Source organism: Megascapheus bottae, chromosome 10 (genome assembly GCF_031878675.1).
Source record: "Megascapheus bottae isolate mThoBot1 chromosome 10, mThoBot2.hap1, whole genome shotgun sequence".
In the NCBI taxonomy this organism is placed as follows: domain Eukaryota; kingdom Metazoa; phylum Chordata; class Mammalia; order Rodentia; family Geomyidae; genus Megascapheus; species Megascapheus bottae.
In genome coordinates, this window is record NC_143518.1 from 57,218,078 (window position 1) to 57,236,126 (window position 18,049).

An 18,049-nucleotide genomic window follows, 5' to 3' on the forward strand; every position below is an offset into this window, starting at 1 on the left:
TGTGGCTTAGTGGTAGAGTGCTTGCTAGCATTCATGAAACCTTGGGTTTGATTTCTCAGTACCACATAAACAGAAAAAGTCAGAAGTGGCGCTGTGGCTCAAGTGACAAAGTGCCAGCTTTGAGCAAAAGAAGCTCATGGACTGTGCCCAGGCCCTGAGTTCAAGTCTCTTGACCTACCAAAAAAAAATGTGTGTTTGTGTGTGTGTGTGTGTGTGTAGTTTGGCCTAGTAGTAGAGTGCTTGCCTAGCATACATGAAGACCCGGGTTTGATTCCTCCGTATCTCGTACATAGATAAAGCCTGAAGTGGTAGAGTGCTAACTTTGAGGAAAAATCAAGGACCCTGTTCAAGCTCTTGAGTCCAAGCCCCAGAACTGGGGGGAAAAAAAAGAAGGAAAAAAAAGCTAGCATTAGGCTACATTGTGAGACCCTGTCTCAGAAAGATTAAATAAAACAACATACAGAATTACTATTGTCATTGTTATCATTAGATATCAAGTACATAGTTGCTTAATTTCTTCTTTTTTACTTTTATCGGTTGAACTCTTCTGGGCCTGGGCATTGTCCTTGCCCTAGCTCAGGCTAGTACTTTTGAGCCACAGTGTCACTTCTAAATTTCTAGTGGTTACTTAATAGTAGAGTATTCTCACAGACTTTTGTGCCTGGTCCAGCTTTGAACTGTGATCCTCAGATCTCAGCCTCCTGAGTAGTTAGGATAACAGGTGTGAGCCACTGGCACCCAGCTTAGTTTCTTTTTCTTTTCTTTTTTTTTTTTTTTTTTTTTGGTGGGTCATGGAGCTTGAACTCTGGGCCTGGGCACTGCCCCTGAGCTTTTTAGCTCAAGGCTACTACTTCCCTACCCTTGAGCTAAGCCCCACTTCTCGATTTCTAGAGGTTAATTGGAGATAAGGGTCTCAGATCCTTTTGTGCCTGGGCTGGCTTTGAACCTTGATCTTCAGATCTCAGCCTCTTTAGTAGCTAGGATTACAGGTGTGGCCACCATGCCCGGCATTTCCTTTTTTTGGGGGGGGGGGCGGGGGTCATGGGGCTCGAACTCTTCTGGGCCTGGGTGCTACTCCTGAGGTCTTCAGGCCCAGGCTACCACCCTGCCGCTTGTGTCACAGCCACTTCCGGTTTTCTAGTAGTTAATTGGAACTTTAGTGCCAGGGCTGGCTTTGAACCTTGGTCCTCAGATCTCAGTCTCCTGAGAAGCTAAAATTACAGGCATGAGCCACCATGCCTGGCCCAGCTTAGTTTCTTACTGCAATCATTTGTTGTCTATTTTTGGACACTTCATTTGATCAAATCAGAGCTATTCCTAAGTCCACATATTATACTGATTTCCCAAATATCTCCCCCCCCCACCTCCCTCCCTCCCCTCCTCCCTCTCCTTCCCCCCCACCTTTCTCTTTGCTAGTCCTCAAGGTCTGAGCACTGTCCTTGAGCTTCTTTTTTTTTTTTTTTAAACCAGTTCTGGGGTTGTGCCCAGGGCTGAACCACTTGAGCCACAGCACCACTTCTGGCTTTTTTCTACATATGTGGTACTGAGGAATCAAACCTGGGTCTTTGTGCGTGCTAGGCAAGCACTCTACAACTAGGCCAAACTCCTAGCCCCTAACTTGTTCTTTTTTTGCGTGCTAGTTACTAGGGCTTGAACTGTGGGTGTCACATTCTCTTGCTTGGCCTTTTTGCTTGAGACTAACACTCAATTACTTGAGCCACGCTTCTAGTCTGACATATTAGTGGTTAATTGGAGATAAGAGTCACTCATATTTGTCTGCCTGGGCTTTTAACATGTTCTTTAATTTGATGTGGTAGCATGTACCTGTAGCCTTAACACCAGTGTGGAAGAATCACTTGAGCTCAGGAATTAGAGATCAGCTTAGTTAATATGGTAAGACTTCATCACAAAAAGGTTTTGTTTTTTTTTTTTAAAGCTAGGTACAGGTGGCTCATGCCTGTAATCCTAGTTGCTCTGGAGGCTGAGACCTGAAGATCAAGGTTCAAAGCCAGCTGAGACTCTTATCTTCATTTAACCACCAGAAAACCAGAATTGACACCGTGGCTCAAAAGTGGTAGAGCAGTAGCCTTGAGCTGAAGAGTTCAGGAACAGTGTGCAAGCCCAGAGTTCAAGCCCCACGACTGTCCAAAATAAAACAAAACTTGAACTGGAAGTATGACTCAAGCTGTATGATACCAGCAATGTGCAAAAAAGCCAAGGAAAAGCATGATGTCCTGAGTTCAAGCATTCGTATCAGCATGAACACATACAAAGACTCATAAAATATAGCCTCTTTGGGAAAATAAGAAAGCACTTTCATTTCAACTCTTAGTTTTAACCAGAGGCCGGTGGCTCAGGCCTGTAATCCTACCTACTCAGAAGGCTGAGATCTAAGGATGGCAGTTTGAAGCCAGCCCAGGCAGGAAAGGCCATGAGACTTTTGTCTTCGAATAACCCTAGAAAACTAGAAGTGATACTGTGGCTCAAAGTGGTAGAGCTCTAGCTTTGAGCAGAAAATTATGAGACAGTGCCCAGACCTCTAGTTCAAGCCCTGTGACTAAGAACAACAACGTTTTGTTGTTGTTGTTTTTTAATAATGTGCCATTGACAGGGAATAAATATGATCATGTAATTAGCTAAGTTGGAAGCATAAATGGTCTTTGAAAGGATTTTGTTTTGTTTTGTTTTTGGCAGTCCTGGGCTTGAACTCAGGGCCTGAGCACTGTCCTTGGACCTTCTCTAGCCTACCACTGAAGCTCTACCACCTGAGCCTCAGCACCACTTCCGGCTTTTTTCTATGTATGTGGTACCGAGGAATTGAACCCGGGTCTTCATGTGTGCTAGGCAAGCACTCTACCGCTAGGCCAAACTCCCGGCCCACCTCATGTGTTCTTAACCTATCCATCAAATGCATTAGAGTACATGTTTCCTGACCCCATTTTACTTGTTGCAAACTTAACCCCAGCTTACACCCACAGGCATATGGTTCCAAGGAGACTGTCTTTAAGGAAAACTTTGAATGCTCAGAATGCATAGAATTGAGTATTGTATTGCAGATTTTCCCCTGCTGCCTCCCCACATGCTAAAGACATGCTCACTAGAATTAGGAGCGTGGCTCAAGTGGGGCATCATCGGCCTGGTAATCGTGAAGGTGAAACCCCTATCCTACAAACAAAATAAAGCTTTCTTTCAGTACATCTAAAAGTTTCACTTTATTGCCTAAGTTAAACACATCGTCACTACCTTGCTTTTGTGGCACCACTGCTTTTTTGGGAAGCAGATTTTCACAAAATCAAGATCAGGGAAATGCTCAGCAAATCACACAGTGATATAAATACAACCAACGGTAACATGAGACTGAGAGCCAGTCTCGGGCAGCCTAGTTGGGAATAATTTAGACGGCGTGAATCTTCTATAAGGTAAACACCCAGATACTTTTTCTCACTTGATGGCTAGAGGACTACATCTTTGTAAGTTTGAATTTCAGTACTTCAGCATCCGTTTTTCTCAGTGTACCAAAGAGGGCCGCCACACCTGATCCTAGCAGGTACTTTTGAGGGTATATATGTATATTAGAAGCATTCCTTTAGGTGTGTATTAGTGCTTTTGAGAGCTCACTTATGTTCTGTGATAATGCATGTTGTATTTTGAGTATTTTTACAAGGAAGCTGTTTGAATTTATTTCAAATAAATATTTTTCATTTTAAATATATACATTCTTCTGAAAAACAAAATCCTAAGCCTTAGTCCTTAACTTTTCTTGCAACAAAGTTAGGAGACCTTTTACCCTAATACAACAAAATTCCCAGTTTGGCTTTTCCTGGCAGAAAAGAACAGGCACAGGCCTTTATCCCCCACCTTCCCTTTGTTAATCAGAGTCATCTAAGCTGAAAGAGTGAACAAGTTTACCTTCTGATTCAGACTGTTATCCAGAAATTTACATGTCACAGATAAGGTCCTCAAGAAGAACTCCCTGTCTATTAGTAGCCTTATAATGTATCTCCTGTTTTAATGCTTTTCCCTGAACATAAACAGGCTGGAAAAGTAACCTTTTCCTACCCTATTTCTGTCCTCAGGAGCTAATGAAGTGCTTTTGGTGGTTGGGGGCTTCGGAAGCCAACAGTCTCCTATTGATGTAGTAGAGAAATATGACCCTAAAACTCAGGAGTGGAGCTTTTTGCCAGTAAGTAATAGTGGAACCATTTGTGGGTGGAGAGTGTAAGTGTTCTCATTCCCTGATTCTAGATCATAACTACTCCTTACTGCTCCAGTCACAAGAGTAAAGCATGGGAATAGTATGATGTTCCTACCAGTGGTGTATGAACACAGTAGATACTAAATAGTGGTTGGACTGTTTAGATTACAGAGTCCTGCCACAAAAACATCTGTGGCCCTATGTCAGATATAATTGAGCTGCCCATCATTTAAACACTCGACATGTTCCCTTGTGCTACATCAAACTAGTGATCAGTTGAAATCTCCCTCATTATAACAGGTCCAATGGAACATATTTCTTTATGAATACTGAATGAACAATAATAGACATGGATTTTTTTTTTCCTTCTTTCTGATCCTGGGGCTTGAATTCTGGGCCTGGGCACTGTCCCTGATCCTCTTTGTAATCAAGGCTAGTGCTCTACCACTTGAGCCACAGCACTCCTTCCGGCTTTTTCTGAGTGGTTTGATAAGTCTCACAGACTGTTCTGCAAGGCTGACTTTGAACCATGATCTTCAGATCTCAGCTTCCTAAGTAATTAAGATTATAGGCCTGGCCAAAAAAAGAAAAAGAAAAAGAAAAAGAAAAAAGGAGTCAGACACTCAGATAGGTGAAAGCCATGAGGTTTTTGGAACATTGGAACAAGGCATATGTGCAGAAGATTTGTGTGTGTGTGTATGCCTGTGTTACGTTTAAACACAGGACCTTGATGCTGTCCATGAACAAGGCTAGCTCTCTACCACTTGAGCCATAGCTTCACTTCTGGGTTTTCTGGTAATTTATTGGAGATAAAAGTCTAACAGACTTCCCTGCCCTGGCTGGCTTTGAACCATGATCTCAGATCTCAGCTTCCTGAGTAGCTAGGATTACAGGTGTGAGTCACCAGTGCCTGGCCAACGAGCCTTTTATTTGGTAGGCAGTCTCTTCTAGAGGCCACATGAGGAGGAACTGCTGGCCCAATTAGGGTTCATGGTAACAGAAAGTAGCAGAGAGGCATGTAGAAAAAACCAGAAGGATAGCAAAAGGTAAGGCCTGAAACTTGCTTCACTGACATGCTCTGTACTCTTCTTTCCCAATGTCAAGAGCATCACTCGCAAGAGACGCTACGTAGCCTCTGTGTCCTTACATGACCGGATCTACGTAATTGGTGGCTATGATGGGCGTTCCCGCCTCAGTTCAGTGGAGTGTCTAGACTACACAGCAGATGAGGATGGGGTCTGGTATTCTGTGGCCCCTATGAATGTCCGACGAGGCCTTGCTGGAGCTACCACCCTGGGAGGTAGGCTTGGCATCAGGCTATGTTTCTCTCTTCTTGTAACTGGCCAGTATTCTTGCCTGTCTTATTGTCTGTCAGGAGTATGAAATATGGAGGATAAATTGGGAAGGTCAGATATTTCATTTTGCTTTTGGAAATAGCAAGTTACAGAAGCTATTCCGTAATTGTTGATATTTCAACACTGTATGAAATTGGTCATTCAGGTTCCACTGGGTTGTGGGAGAACTCACTTAATTGTATTTTTACACATTACTATACTTGTCTTCAGATACCTCTTCTTTTTTTTTAACTGGTGCTGTCCCTGAGCTCTTTAGCTCAAGGCTAGTGCTCTACCACTTTGAGCCACAGTGTTCTCATGGCTAATTGGAGATAAGGTTCTCATGGACTTTCATGCCCAGGCTGGCTATTTGAACTATAATCCTCAGATCTCAGCTTCCTGCGTAGCTAGGATTACAGGTGTGAGCCACTGACACCCAGCATATATATGAGTGTGTGTGTGTGTGTGTGTGTGTGTGTGTGCATGCTTGTGTATGTGTATGAAACAGTCTTGGGACTTGAACTCAGGGCCTTTGTGCTCAAGGCTAGCACATTACTACTTTGAGCCACAGCTCAATTTCTGGCTTTTTTTTTTTTTTTTTTGCCAGTCCTGGGCTTCAGCTCAGGGCCTGAGCACTGTCCTTGGGATTTCTCAAGGCTAGAGCTCTACCACTTGAGGTATAGCACCATTTCTGACTTTTTTTCTACATATGTGGCACCAAGGAATCGAACCCGGGTCTTCATGCATGCTAGGCAAGCACTCTACCACTAGGCCAAACTCCCAGCCCCAATTTCTGGCATTTTGGTAGTTAATTGGAGATGAGAGTCTCAGGGACTTTCCTGCCCCAGGCTGTCTTCAATCATGATCCTTAGCTCTCAGCCTCCTGAGTAGCTGGGGTTATAGGGATGAGCCAAATGCTCATCAAATGCTTTTAAGAATTTCATTTTAAGCTGGTTAGTGGTTCTTTAATTCTAGCCACTCTGGAGGCTGAGATCTGGAGGTTCATGATTCAAGGCCATTCTGGGCAGAAAGATTCTCTTATTCCAACTCCAAATAATCAGCACAAAGCAAGAAGAAAGGCATGGATCATGTGGTAGAGTCCCTGCCTAGAAAGTACAAAGTCCTGCATTCTAACCCTAGTGCTACTGCCAAAATAAAATCATTTTTTTTTTCTCCTTACCGGTATCCTCCTCTTCCCTTCCCCTAAACACACACACTCCCATCTCTTCTTTTTTCTTTCTTCTTTTTGTGTCAGTCATGGGACTTGATCTCAGGGCCTGGGCACTGAGCTGTTTTATTCAAGGCTAGCACTCTACTACTTTGAGCCACAGCTCCACTGTCGGTTTTTAGATGGTTTGTTGGAGATAAGAGTCTCATGGCCTTTCCTGCCCAGGCTGGCTTCAAACCACTGTCCTCAGATTTCAGCCTCCTGAGTAGCTAGGATTACAGACAAGAGCCACCAGTGCCCAGCTTCTTCTTTGATTTACTGTGCACTCCAGGATGGCCTTAAATTCATTCATGCTTCTGCATCTAAGTGATTACAGCTATGCACCACCACATTGAGCCTACGTAGTTCTTCTACATGTCTTAGCTATACTATTTTTCTTGTCTCTGAGATTCAAATGATTTATCCTGCAAAAAATTACTATTTTGTCTCCAGATATATGAAGGACATGTGGGGAATTTATAGAGAAGAGTTAAAAGTGTGCTCCTTATTTAATAGTTAAATGATTTGTTCATTCCAAACAGATATGATCTACGTCTCTGGAGGCTTTGATGGAAGCAGGCGTCATACCAGTATGGAGCGATATGACCCAAACATTGACCAGTGGAGCATGCTGGGAGATATGCAGACAGCTCGAGAGGGTGCAGGACTGGTTGTAGCCAGTGGAGTGATCTACTGTCTAGGTACTCAGTGTGAGATGAAGAGATAAGAGAACTTGGGATGAGAGAATTCTTTTTTTTTTTTTTTGCCAGAATTAAGTTCTTAGGTGTCCCTCAATATAGCCTGTACTTGGCTCAATATATTGTCCATTAACTGGCATTATCTTTATCAGCAAAACTTGGGACACTGATTTATCTCTGGGTTATTAGAACAAAATATCAGAATTAGGTAAAGCACTCAGAGAAGGCCAACTTGGATTTACCTTTTTTTCTGGAATGAGCTCTACTTTGTCTTCCAGGAGGATATGATGGCTTGAATATCTTAAATTCAGTTGAGAAATATGATCCCCATACAGGACACTGGACTAACGTTACACCAATGGCCACAAAGCGTTCTGGTAAGACCAAATCTGAGGAGCCCCATGCTAAGCCAGGGGGTGGTGTAGTCAGTCACAGGATAGGGTATTAGTGAACCAGAGTTCATTGGTCCCTATGGACCAGAATAACTATGAGTCTGATTCCAGTCTTCTCTGTACCTCTCTATAAATGTTAGTGATCATAAGGATAACCTAAACTTTTAACTGTATTATCAATTTGAGGGAAACTTTTTTCTTAAATTTTCTCTCTCCAGTACTTGGGTTTGAATTCAGATCCTGGGTGTAACTTGCTAAGCTGGTGCTCTACCACTTGTGTAACCCCTGCCCCACCCCTAGTAATTTTTGCTTTGGCTATTTTTCACATAGAGTCTTATGTTTTATTTAGGGCTGGCCTGTATCCTCTCCTCCTCCCCCACCCCCAATCCTGGAGCTTGAACTCTGGGTCTGAGCACTTTCACTGAGTTCTTTAGCTTTAGGCTAGTGCTCTATTACTTTGAGCCATAGCACCACTTGCAGTTTTCTGTGGAGATAAGGGTCTCATGGATTCCCCTGACTGGCTTTGAACCTTGATCTTAGCTAGGGTTGTAGGTGTGAGCCTCTGTGCCTAGCAAAAAGAATTTTTGATACTAGGTACTGAACCCAAAGCCTTGTTTATGGAAATGAAGTGCTCTACTTATGAGCTAAATCCTCATCTCCTTCATGCAGACTAGGCTGAAAAGAAAGAGATAAAAATGCCCCAGAGCCATAGTCACAAGTCCTTTTCTTTTACCTGTGGTGACTCCCTTCTTTCCTCCCTCCCCCCCCCTTTCTCTCCCCTCCCCTCCCCCCTCCTCTTCTCTCTCTTCCCTTTCCTTCCCTGTGGACTCTGCGTGCCTAAGTAAAGAAGAGAACAGTTTCAGTTTCTTCACTGATGGAATGACTGTGTCCTACTGTTATTCTAAGGCTGTCTGGACCACACCTATATCTCTCAGCTACCTCCGAATGTAGCTTTTAGTGACTATGTTATTTTAGAATTCAGATGTGAGACCTAGTAACATTCATTTGTATTACCCTGTTTTCCCCAGGTGCTGGAGTAGCCCTACTGAATGACCATATTTATGTGGTAGGGGGATTTGATGGTACAGCCCATCTCTCTTCTGTTGAAGCTTACAACATTTGCACTGATTCCTGGACAACTGTCACTAGTATGACCACTCCACGATGCTATGTAGGGGCCACAGTGCTTCGGGGGAGACTCTATGCAATTGCAGGGTGAGGACTCAGTAGTCATTGTGCCTCTGCAGGCCGGTCCTCATTTTGGATGGAATCATGGTTTGGGTGGGGGAGACTTTAATAAGGCCTTGTGTGAGAAGGAATGGGTAGCTCATGCCTGTCCGTTGCTTTACTCCTCAGATACGATGGGAATTCCCTGCTGAGTAGCATCGAGTGCTATGACCCTATCATTGACAGCTGGGAAGTGGTAACATCCATGGGAACCCAGCGCTGTGATGCAGGGGTGTGTGTGCTCCGAGAAAAGTGACCACTGTGGAAGCAGCATCCGGAGCTAGCAACCAATCCCAGGAACACTTTGTGGGAGAACCAAGGATCCTTTCCAGAATGTCTGTTTCTCACTGTGTGCACAGGGTGATTACAGGCACCAGTGCAGTGGTGATTGTACGTATTTGACTGACCCACTCTCTCTTGCGCTGGTGGTATCCCTCTGAAGGGTGAGTCACAGATGCTCGAGGGAAGAGACTGTACATTGAACAGGTGTAGAGACCTGGCTCGCCTCCCTCTGGTCAGGGGAGAATTTCCTTGTCCTTTCTCACTTACCTTGTGCTTGGGAGAATATATGTATATGTGTACCTTGTGCCTCATATATTGCAGAGAACTCTGAGTATGGCCTGCTACAGGGGACAGACAGTAAATGGCTTAGATGATTGGAAGGGTACCAACTTGCATAACTTGGCAAAAAGCCAAGTCTTTCCTTTTCGATCTTTTTCCATGAACAAATCTGTTTTCTAATCTACACGTATCTAGGGGCACCACAATTCCATACTGGAGGAAAGCAAAAGGAGAGCCCTATCAAGTTGGGACTTAAGGGGAGAAATTAGTGTTACGCTCCTTTAGGGAACAGAGTTGGTGCATAAGAAAGTGAAGGTAGAGAAAGTAACCTGGAAATGAACTTGATGGGATATGAGTGAGCCTGGAGCATTACTAAGTGCAGCTTGAAGGACTGAGAAGGATGCACTTTTTTTTTTTTCCCCAGTCCTGGGGCTTGAACTCAGGGCCTGGGCACTATCCTTGGGCTTTCCTCAAGGCTAGCACTGTACCACTTGAGCCACAGCGCCATTTCTGGCTTTTTCTGTGTATATGGTACCAAGGAATAGAACCCAGGTCTTAGTGCATGATAAGCAAACACGACCACTAGGCCAAACTCCTAGTCCCAGGATGGACTATTTGAAGGATCTTTTTATTTCCCCAAGGTCTTTTTTTTTTTTTTTTTTTTTTAATGTCAGTCATGGGGCTTGAACTCTGGGCCTGGATGTTGTCCCTGAGCTCTTCAGCTCAAGGCTACCGCTCTACCCTTGAGCCATAGTGCCACTTCTGGTTTTTTGGTGATTAATTGGAGATAAGAGTTTCATTCTTTAGTGCCCAGGCTGGCTTTGAACTACCATCCTCAGATCTCAGCCTCCTGAGTACATAGATAGGATTACAGGCATGAGCCACCACGCTCAGGTCAAGTCGCTCGGATCCCAGAAGGTCTTTCTAAAGTAGAGTAATGCCTGGCCCCTGAAGGTCTTTCTAAAGTAAAGTGGGGTGCATCTTGGCACTGAAGACTATCAGAGATTGCAGATGGAGCCAAAGTTGAGAGAGGAGAGGACAGAAGAGTGGGAGTTCAGTGTACCTGGGGATAAACTGCAATGTCTTACTCCTGCCAGGACTCATGCAGCCATGGCACTATTTGTCTTGAATGGGTAAATGACCATCTTTTTGTTGTTGTTGTTGTTGAATCAAATACCTGCTACATCATTATACTCCATACTTATTTATTTGAGGATGGGTCAGGGGTGTCCTCAGACCAGAAGTTCACCTACCTGATTACTGCCTCATTCTTTCAAGGGTTTACTTCTGCTGAGGGGTGTTTCCACTGCTGTGTGTGGTACAGTTCTCTTCCTGCTACCAGTTATATTTACTTGTCTTTGAAGTGAATTTTACTCATCTCTGGACAGGATAATTAAGGACAACCAAAATATTAGTTCCAGTACCAGTGCTATCACTATTTCTGCGCTGTTCTCAAGCCTCTTCGCAAGTATCTTGCAGTGACTTCTTGCTTTATGAGTAGTAGGAGCGTGGGAATGTGATAACCTAAACAAGGGCGCCCTTTCCCTCTGCTCTGGAATTCCATTTTTTCCTTTTGTCCCTAAGCTGTATTGACCTACGGAGTTAATTTCCTTTGTATTTTTTTAAGAAAATATTAAAAATTGACTGTCTCAAATACCTTTAAGAGAGTTTGTGACTGTCTGCAGGGATCAGCCTGCTCACCTCATGTTTGCTTACTGGCTCTGCTGTTTCTGTCAGACACAGGTCAGAGGAAGCACTGTACTACTGTGGAGAGCTCCTGATTTTTTCAAATTTATTGGCTCTTCTCACACTTGGAATTTGCTCAAAAATCAAAGTGAATTAAAGAAGCTATCTTAGGGCTGGGATGTAGCTCAATGGCAAAGTGCTTGCCTAGCAAGGGCAACGTCCTGGGTTTGATCCCCAGTACCAAAAAAAGACCCAAAAAAAGCAGTCTTGAATTCATTTTCTACTCACTTAAATTTTAGGGCTTTAATCACCCCTGTTCTTTTGTTTGTTTCCACTTACATCATATGACATAAACTGATATGGAGAAGGCTTGAAAAACTGCAAAATTATGCTAGAGTGAAAAGACACTGAACTGGGTGCTGGTAGCTCACACCTGTAATCCTAGCTACTCTGGAGATGAGGTATGAGGATCACAGTGGAAGCAGCCTAAGCTCTGGGGTTTTTTTGTTTGTTTTTGTTTTTTTTTTTTGGCAGTCCTGGGTTTGAACTCAGGACCTGAGCACTGACCTTGGACTTTCTCAAGGTTAGAGCTTTACCACTTGAGCCACAGCACCACTTCCAGCTTTTTTATGTCTGTGGTACCAAGGAATCGAACCTGGGTCTTCATGCATGCTAGACAAGCACTTTACCACTGGGCTAAACTCCCAGCCTCCTGGCAGTCATTCTTTAATGTCTTATTAAAATACTACATAGGTAAAGTTCTAACTTCCCAGATGGAATTACTCCTTAATCTGTGCTTCCATTTACAGCTTTGCTCCTGTGATTATTGTATCACAGGCCAGTGCGTTTGGGACTGCCTATTTAGGTTGTATTCTCATCTACAGAGTACCTGCCACCGTATCCTGAGTGTAGCATAGTATCTGCTGTGCTGTTAACTCATTAAAGGTGGAATTTATGAAATATGAGGATATTGGGTGAAGACCTTCATACAGTCAACTCTGTTCCCCCCGTCCACTTCATTACCCCTACAGCCTGCTGCACCAGATCTAAGCTGGTGGTGCAGACCAGTTAGAATTAGGAACATCTGCTTAAGTGCTGTGCCTGGATATATGGCCTGTGGAAAGTAACCTCTCTGATCTTTGCCTTCCTCGCTATGCGCTGGAGGTGAGTGCAAACTCTTTTGTAAAGGGAAAGCATTTCACAAGTTCCCCCAAAGAACTGGAATACTCCGCTACACTGTAAATGGTTACGATGCGATTGGAATAAACTAGCAAATCTTTGTATCTATTCCCTACTTTAAAAAGATAAACAGCTCCCTAAATCGTTTTCTATAGTCGAAGCTATCTGTGGCTAAGTCTTGCTGAGGGGAAGTCCACCTTAGATCTCTCCATCTCCACGTTACTCCAATTTTGTCGCCATCCATTTACAAGACCATTAAAATCAGAAAACGAAAGAGTGAAGACATACTTCAGTGACTCACTTGTCTAGATCTTAGTGTTAAGGGAAGCCTGGCGACCAGAAAAAGGATCTGTCTTTGGTCCCAGGAAGTGCCGCTGTCACAAAGCCATCTACGGGGGACGGAGGGTGGCGTTAATGAATGAGCGCGCATGCGCAGCGGAGTCCGGCGAACGCCCCACAGCCTCGGCCCCGCCTCCAAGGCCATGCGCGTGCGCAGTAAGGAACGAATTGCAGAGCGCGCGCGCGCGCGCGTGCGTGCGTAGCCTGACGGATCGCTGCGGCGGCGGCGATGGAACCAGCGGAGCAGCAGAACGACCTCGTCTCAGCTGAGGGCCGAAACCGGAAGGCGGTGCTATGCCAACGATGTGGCTCCCGGGTGCTGCAGCCGGGGACCGCGGTCTTCTCCCGCCGGCAGGTAGGAGAGACTGCGGCGAGGGCGCCAGCACGTGCGGCGACTCCCCAAGGGGCCCGGGGCTTTGGCGACCGGAGACCCGGCTCCTGGGTTTCCGGAGACCGCGCCCTCCCTGAGCCCAGCCCCTGCGAGCTCCGGGCCCCGCCCCCGGGCTGCGCTGGCGGGTGGAATGGGTGGGGCCCGGAGACCCGGGAACTTTCGCCGCCGAGGACCTTGCCCGAGGCTCTGCACCGGGCTGGCTGCCCGCCGCAGTCCGCTGCGCGTCCCCGGCTCCGCGGGCTCGTGGGAGGAGCGCGCTCCAGCCCGCTACTTCCTGGAGTTCCCTCCTGCCAGCCTTCAAGAGCTTGGGCGCTGCCCCTCAGCATTTTCCCTCAAGGCAGGTGCTCTACCACTTGAGCCCCATTTCGACTTCCGGCTTCTTGCTGGTTAATTGGAGATGAGTCCCCTGGACTTTGCTACCTGGACTGGCTTCCAACACAATCCCCGTATCTGTCTTCTCAGTAGCTAGGATTACAGGTGTGAACCCCCTGCCCCGTTCTTAGAGCAGCCAGATTCTAACCCAGTGGTCCCAGGTCCCCAGAATAATATCACAAGTTGCATCCCCTTTCCTTTTCTTCTGATGCAGGGGATTGAACCCATGACACGGTGCATCCTACACTAGGGTTCTACTAATGAGCTACACTCCCAGCCCAGTTTTTGTTTTGCTGATTTTTGTTTTGTTTTGTTTTGTTTTGATGTTGTTTTGTGGGTCAGGGGACTTGAACTCTGGGCCTGGGCGCTGTCCCTGAACTCTTCAGCTGAGGCTACCATTGAGCCAAGCCCCACTTCCCATTTTCTAGAAGTTATTTGGAGATAAGAGTCTCTGGTCCTTTTGTGCCTGGGCTAGCTTTGAACCTTGATCCTCAGATCTCAGCCTCCTCAGTAGCTAGGATTACAGGCATGAGCCACCGTGCCCCGCTTCTTCTTTTTTAAAGACATGGTTTTGTTGTATAGCCTAGGCTGGCTTCCAGCTTGTGTTCACACTGGCATAGACTCCCAAAGAGCTGGGATTACATGCATGTACCACTTTGCATTTACATGCCCTTTGCATCCAGATTTGAGCTGTGGCTCAAGTGGTAAAGTGCTCGCCTTGAGTTAAAAGAGCTAAGGGACATTGTCAAGACCCTGAGTTCAAGCCCCAATACCAGCACAAAAATAAAATACAATTATGTAAAATATACAGTGAGCTTTGTGGATAGCTAATTCAGATTATTTGAGCAGTGAAGACTTCCTGAGTAGCCCACATTTGGGCTGGGTAGGACTTGCCAATTTCTGACGTCAGATTAGGCTGAGGAAGCCAGACAGCCAGTAGGGCTGGGGACAACTAGGATAAGTCAGGTCTGGGGTCCAGTAAAAGCAGAGGTGAACTGGCCAGCTGCAGCCCTCTGATTGTATCTCTTAAGCATCAGGGCGGGCACTGGAGGAGCCTCCAGCAGTCTCATCTGTTGCCTACAGAGATAGATGCTCTTTTTCCTATTGCGGAAATCTGCCAGGGAACAATGTGAAGTGTCAGTAGAATGAGGTGATGAGATGTGCAGGCTGGCTCAGTTTTGACCTTCCTGTGATCCCTTCCTCTACAGCTTTTCCTTCCCTCCATGAGGAAGAAGCCAGCTCTGACTGATGGCAGTGACCCTGACCCTGCTGGCGACCTCCTGCAGGAGCACTGGCTGGTTACCGACATGTTTACCTTTGAAAATGTGGGCTTCACCAAGGATGTGGGCAACATCAAATTTTTGGTCTGCGCAGACTGTGAGATTGGACCCATTGGCTGGCATTGCTTAGATGAGAAGAACAGTTTCTATGTGGCTTTGGAACGAGTTTCCCATGAATAACTGTGGGATGGGGCCTCAGCTGCACCCCACCTATAAAAGTTCTCCCACCAAGAACTGGCCTTGGCCCTGGTGTAACTGTCGTGCTGCCGCCTTCTCTGTGCTATTAGTGGTGAGCACGGTCTGTGTCCTGGGACACACGGGCTAGTGCTGCTTCCTCAAGGCTCAGCATGCCTCTGGCCACATCCACAGTGCATCCAAGCACTTCCTTCACTTCCCCCAGTTTGGGGGCACCATAGTTCCTCACTGGTATTCTACTTTTGCTCTATCCTACCGGTGACTCCCTTTTCTTCTACAAAAGCATATCCACCATTAAGCCATGATGATGACTCAGAACAACAGATGATGCTCTGTGCTGCTCATTGAAACTACCTTTTTTTTTTGTTTGTTTTGTTTTGTTTGTTTTAAAGCTGGTCCTTGGGCTTGAAACCTAGTCCTGGACACTGTCCCCGAGCTTCTTTTGCTCCAGGCTAGTGCTCTACCACTTGTGCCACAGTCCTATTTCTAGCTCTTTCTGAGTATTTTATTGGAGATAAGAGTCTCATGGACTTTTCCTGCTTGGGCTGGCTTTGAACTGTGATCCTCAAATCTCAGCCTCCTGAGTAGCTGATTACAAGCATGAGCCGCCAATGCCCGGCTCTGAAACCACCCTTTGTTCTCATTCAGGAATGAAATCTTGTGAGTGCCTGAGAGTGATTTGGTTGTCAGACTCATCTTGTGATCTATCTACAGTAATTCAGGTTTGTTGTTAATTGACTTGTTTACTTCATATCACTTCCTAGATTAGGCCATAAAAGACACTGAAGCTACTGTCCTGATCACACTATCCAGTGCCAGTGACATCACCAGCAGCTTTATGGAGGGTTCATGACGAGCTTACTGAGGCCATCTGTTGACAGCCTGTGAGCAGTTGCCTGTTATAGTCGGCTTTCTTTTGTTAGCATGTATTAGTTGTACAAAGAAGGTTTCATTATACCTCCACACATGTGTATATTATATCTGGATCCCTTCTAAGTGTGTACTGTACCATGAGATTTCACAGTGATATTTCATATACTATGGTACTTTAGAGGTGCATGCATTCTGTGCACAATAACCCTCTTTGTTGCTTTCTCTTCCACACCTCTCCCCAACCCCTTACTGATCCACAGCTTTCTTTGAGGTCCTTTGTGCTGTCTCATACACAGCAATTCTTTATAAAAGTAAAATACTGGGCGGGGAGTTTGGCCTAGTGGTTAAAGTGCTTGCACGAAAACCCGGGTTCGATTCCTTGGTACCACATACATACAAAAAAGCTGGAAGTGGTGCTGAGGTTCAAGTGGTAGAGCTCTAGCCTACCAAGGACAGTGCTCAGGCCCTGAGCTCAAGCCCAGGACTGGCAAAAAAAAAAAAAGTAAAATACTAAACCAGACACCTGTGGCTCATGCTTGTAATCCTAGTTACCCAGGAGGCTGAGATCTAAGGATAACTGTTCAAAGACAGCCCGGGTAGCAAAGTCAATGAGATTCCTGTTTCCAGTTAACCACCAAAAAGCTAGAAGTGGAGCTGTCACTTAAGTGGTAGAATGTTATCCTTGAGCACAAAAGCTCAGCGCCCAGGCCCTGAGTTCAAACTCCAGTACTAGCACAATAAATAAACACAACACCTTTCATCCAACCACTTAACATTTAAAAAAAAAATAAAACTTAAAAAAAAAAACAACCTGTCTCTCCTTAAACATATTTCTTCTCTCTTACTGAGAAATCAAGTCTCACTAAAACAATAGTAAAAGAAAGGGAGCTTAAGCAGGGTGCCATGGCTCATACCTGTAATCCTAGCTACTTAGGCAGCTGAGATCTGAGGATCAAGGTTCAAACCCAGCCGGGGCACAAAAGGGCATGAGACTCTTATCTCCAAGTAATTGCTAGAAAAGGGGAAGTGAGGCTTGGCTCAAGGGTAGGGTGGTAGCCTTGAGCAGAAGAGCTCAGGGATAACTTCCAGGCCCAGAGTTCAAGTTCCATGATCCACTAGAGAAAAGAAAGAAAGAGTTCTTAGGCATAAGATACTCTGGTTCCCACAAAGCCTCTCCATCTTCCTTGGTCCCTCCCTTGCCCATACTGTTTTGGCATGTCAACTCAGCATCAGGACATTGCTGTGTTGTAGGATGGGGAGAGCTTGGATGCTTCAGAGCCTCTTCCCACCCCACCCCCAACTAGGGCTTGCTAGTTCCCCACATGGGACTGCCTGCTGAGCCTGGAGAGATGTGTAGAAGTGGCCAGTCTGCAGTGACATGGACACACGAGGTTTGGAAGCAGTCTAGACTATAGAGATAAATTCACAACCTTTTAAGGGGATTGGCTTTGCTGGGTGCTGGTGGCTTGCACCTAATTAGGAGGCTGAGATCTTGACAATTACAGCTTGAAGCCAGCCAAGGCAGGAAAGTCTGCAAGACTCTGATGTCCATTTAATCACAGAAAAAAAAAACAAGTGGAGCTGTGGCTCCAGTGGTAGAGTGCTAGCCTTGAGCAGAAAAGCTCGGATAGTGCTCAGGCCCTGAGCTCAAGCCCAGGACTGGGGGGGAAAAATGGTAGCCTCAAAACCCAGTCCAAAGAGTTCCGATGAAGCAAACATATTTGGAGACACTTAAGAATGGCGAAGCTAGAGTCTTGAGGAAAAATGAGTGCAGGAATCCACCCTACCTGGCAGATGGTCTGAAGTCACAACTTCTAACTTCCTGAGCTCTCAGCAGGAAATCAGAACTGCAGCGCATGCTCTGGCAGTTCATCTCCAAGCTAGATTTGCATCAACTGGGAGCAGTCAACTTTTCATTAAGGAAGTGGTGTAAGGCTTTGGGTTCCTCTGGAATATGCTATGACCAACGGTGGTCCTTGAAATGGGGGTGGGGGAGGAGATATCCAATCATTTGATAAACATGAATTCTCCCCAGCTGGGAAAAGGGTTAGTTTATCATGTGCAATTGGCAAGTTAATGGAAAGAGAACATGTGTGCATGCCATTCAGCATGGAACAATA

The 18,049-nt window shown here is 45.5% G+C and overlaps 2 protein-coding genes across 2 annotated transcripts in view; both read left to right on the plus strand.

Moving 5' to 3' along the window:
• Klhl12 (kelch like family member 12) overlaps positions 1-9,646 on the plus strand; it is a 39,094-nt gene extending 29,448 nt beyond the window's left edge. The window contains exons 8-13 of the mRNA XM_090341411.1: positions 4,077-4,183; positions 5,300-5,495; positions 7,279-7,437; positions 7,713-7,811; positions 8,855-9,041; positions 9,183-9,646. Of these exons, the coding sequence (XP_090197537.1) occupies positions 4,077-4,183; positions 5,300-5,495; positions 7,279-7,437; positions 7,713-7,811; positions 8,855-9,041; positions 9,183-9,309 (875 nt within the window). The 3' untranslated portion in view covers positions 9,310-9,646. The remainder of the gene's footprint in view (positions 1-4,076; positions 4,184-5,299; positions 5,496-7,278; positions 7,438-7,712; positions 7,812-8,854; positions 9,042-9,182) is intronic.
• An 88-nt stretch (positions 9,647-9,734) lies between these two features.
• Rabif (RAB interacting factor) lies at positions 9,735-15,136 on the plus strand. The gene is made up of 2 exons (XM_090341412.1): positions 9,735-13,173; positions 14,790-15,136. The coding sequence occupies exons 1-2, from the start codon at positions 13,048-13,050 to the stop codon at positions 15,039-15,041; spliced, it is 378 nt and encodes a 125-aa protein (XP_090197538.1). The 5' UTR covers positions 9,735-13,047; the 3' UTR covers positions 15,042-15,136.
• The last annotated feature ends 2,913 nt before the right edge of the window (positions 15,137-18,049 follow it).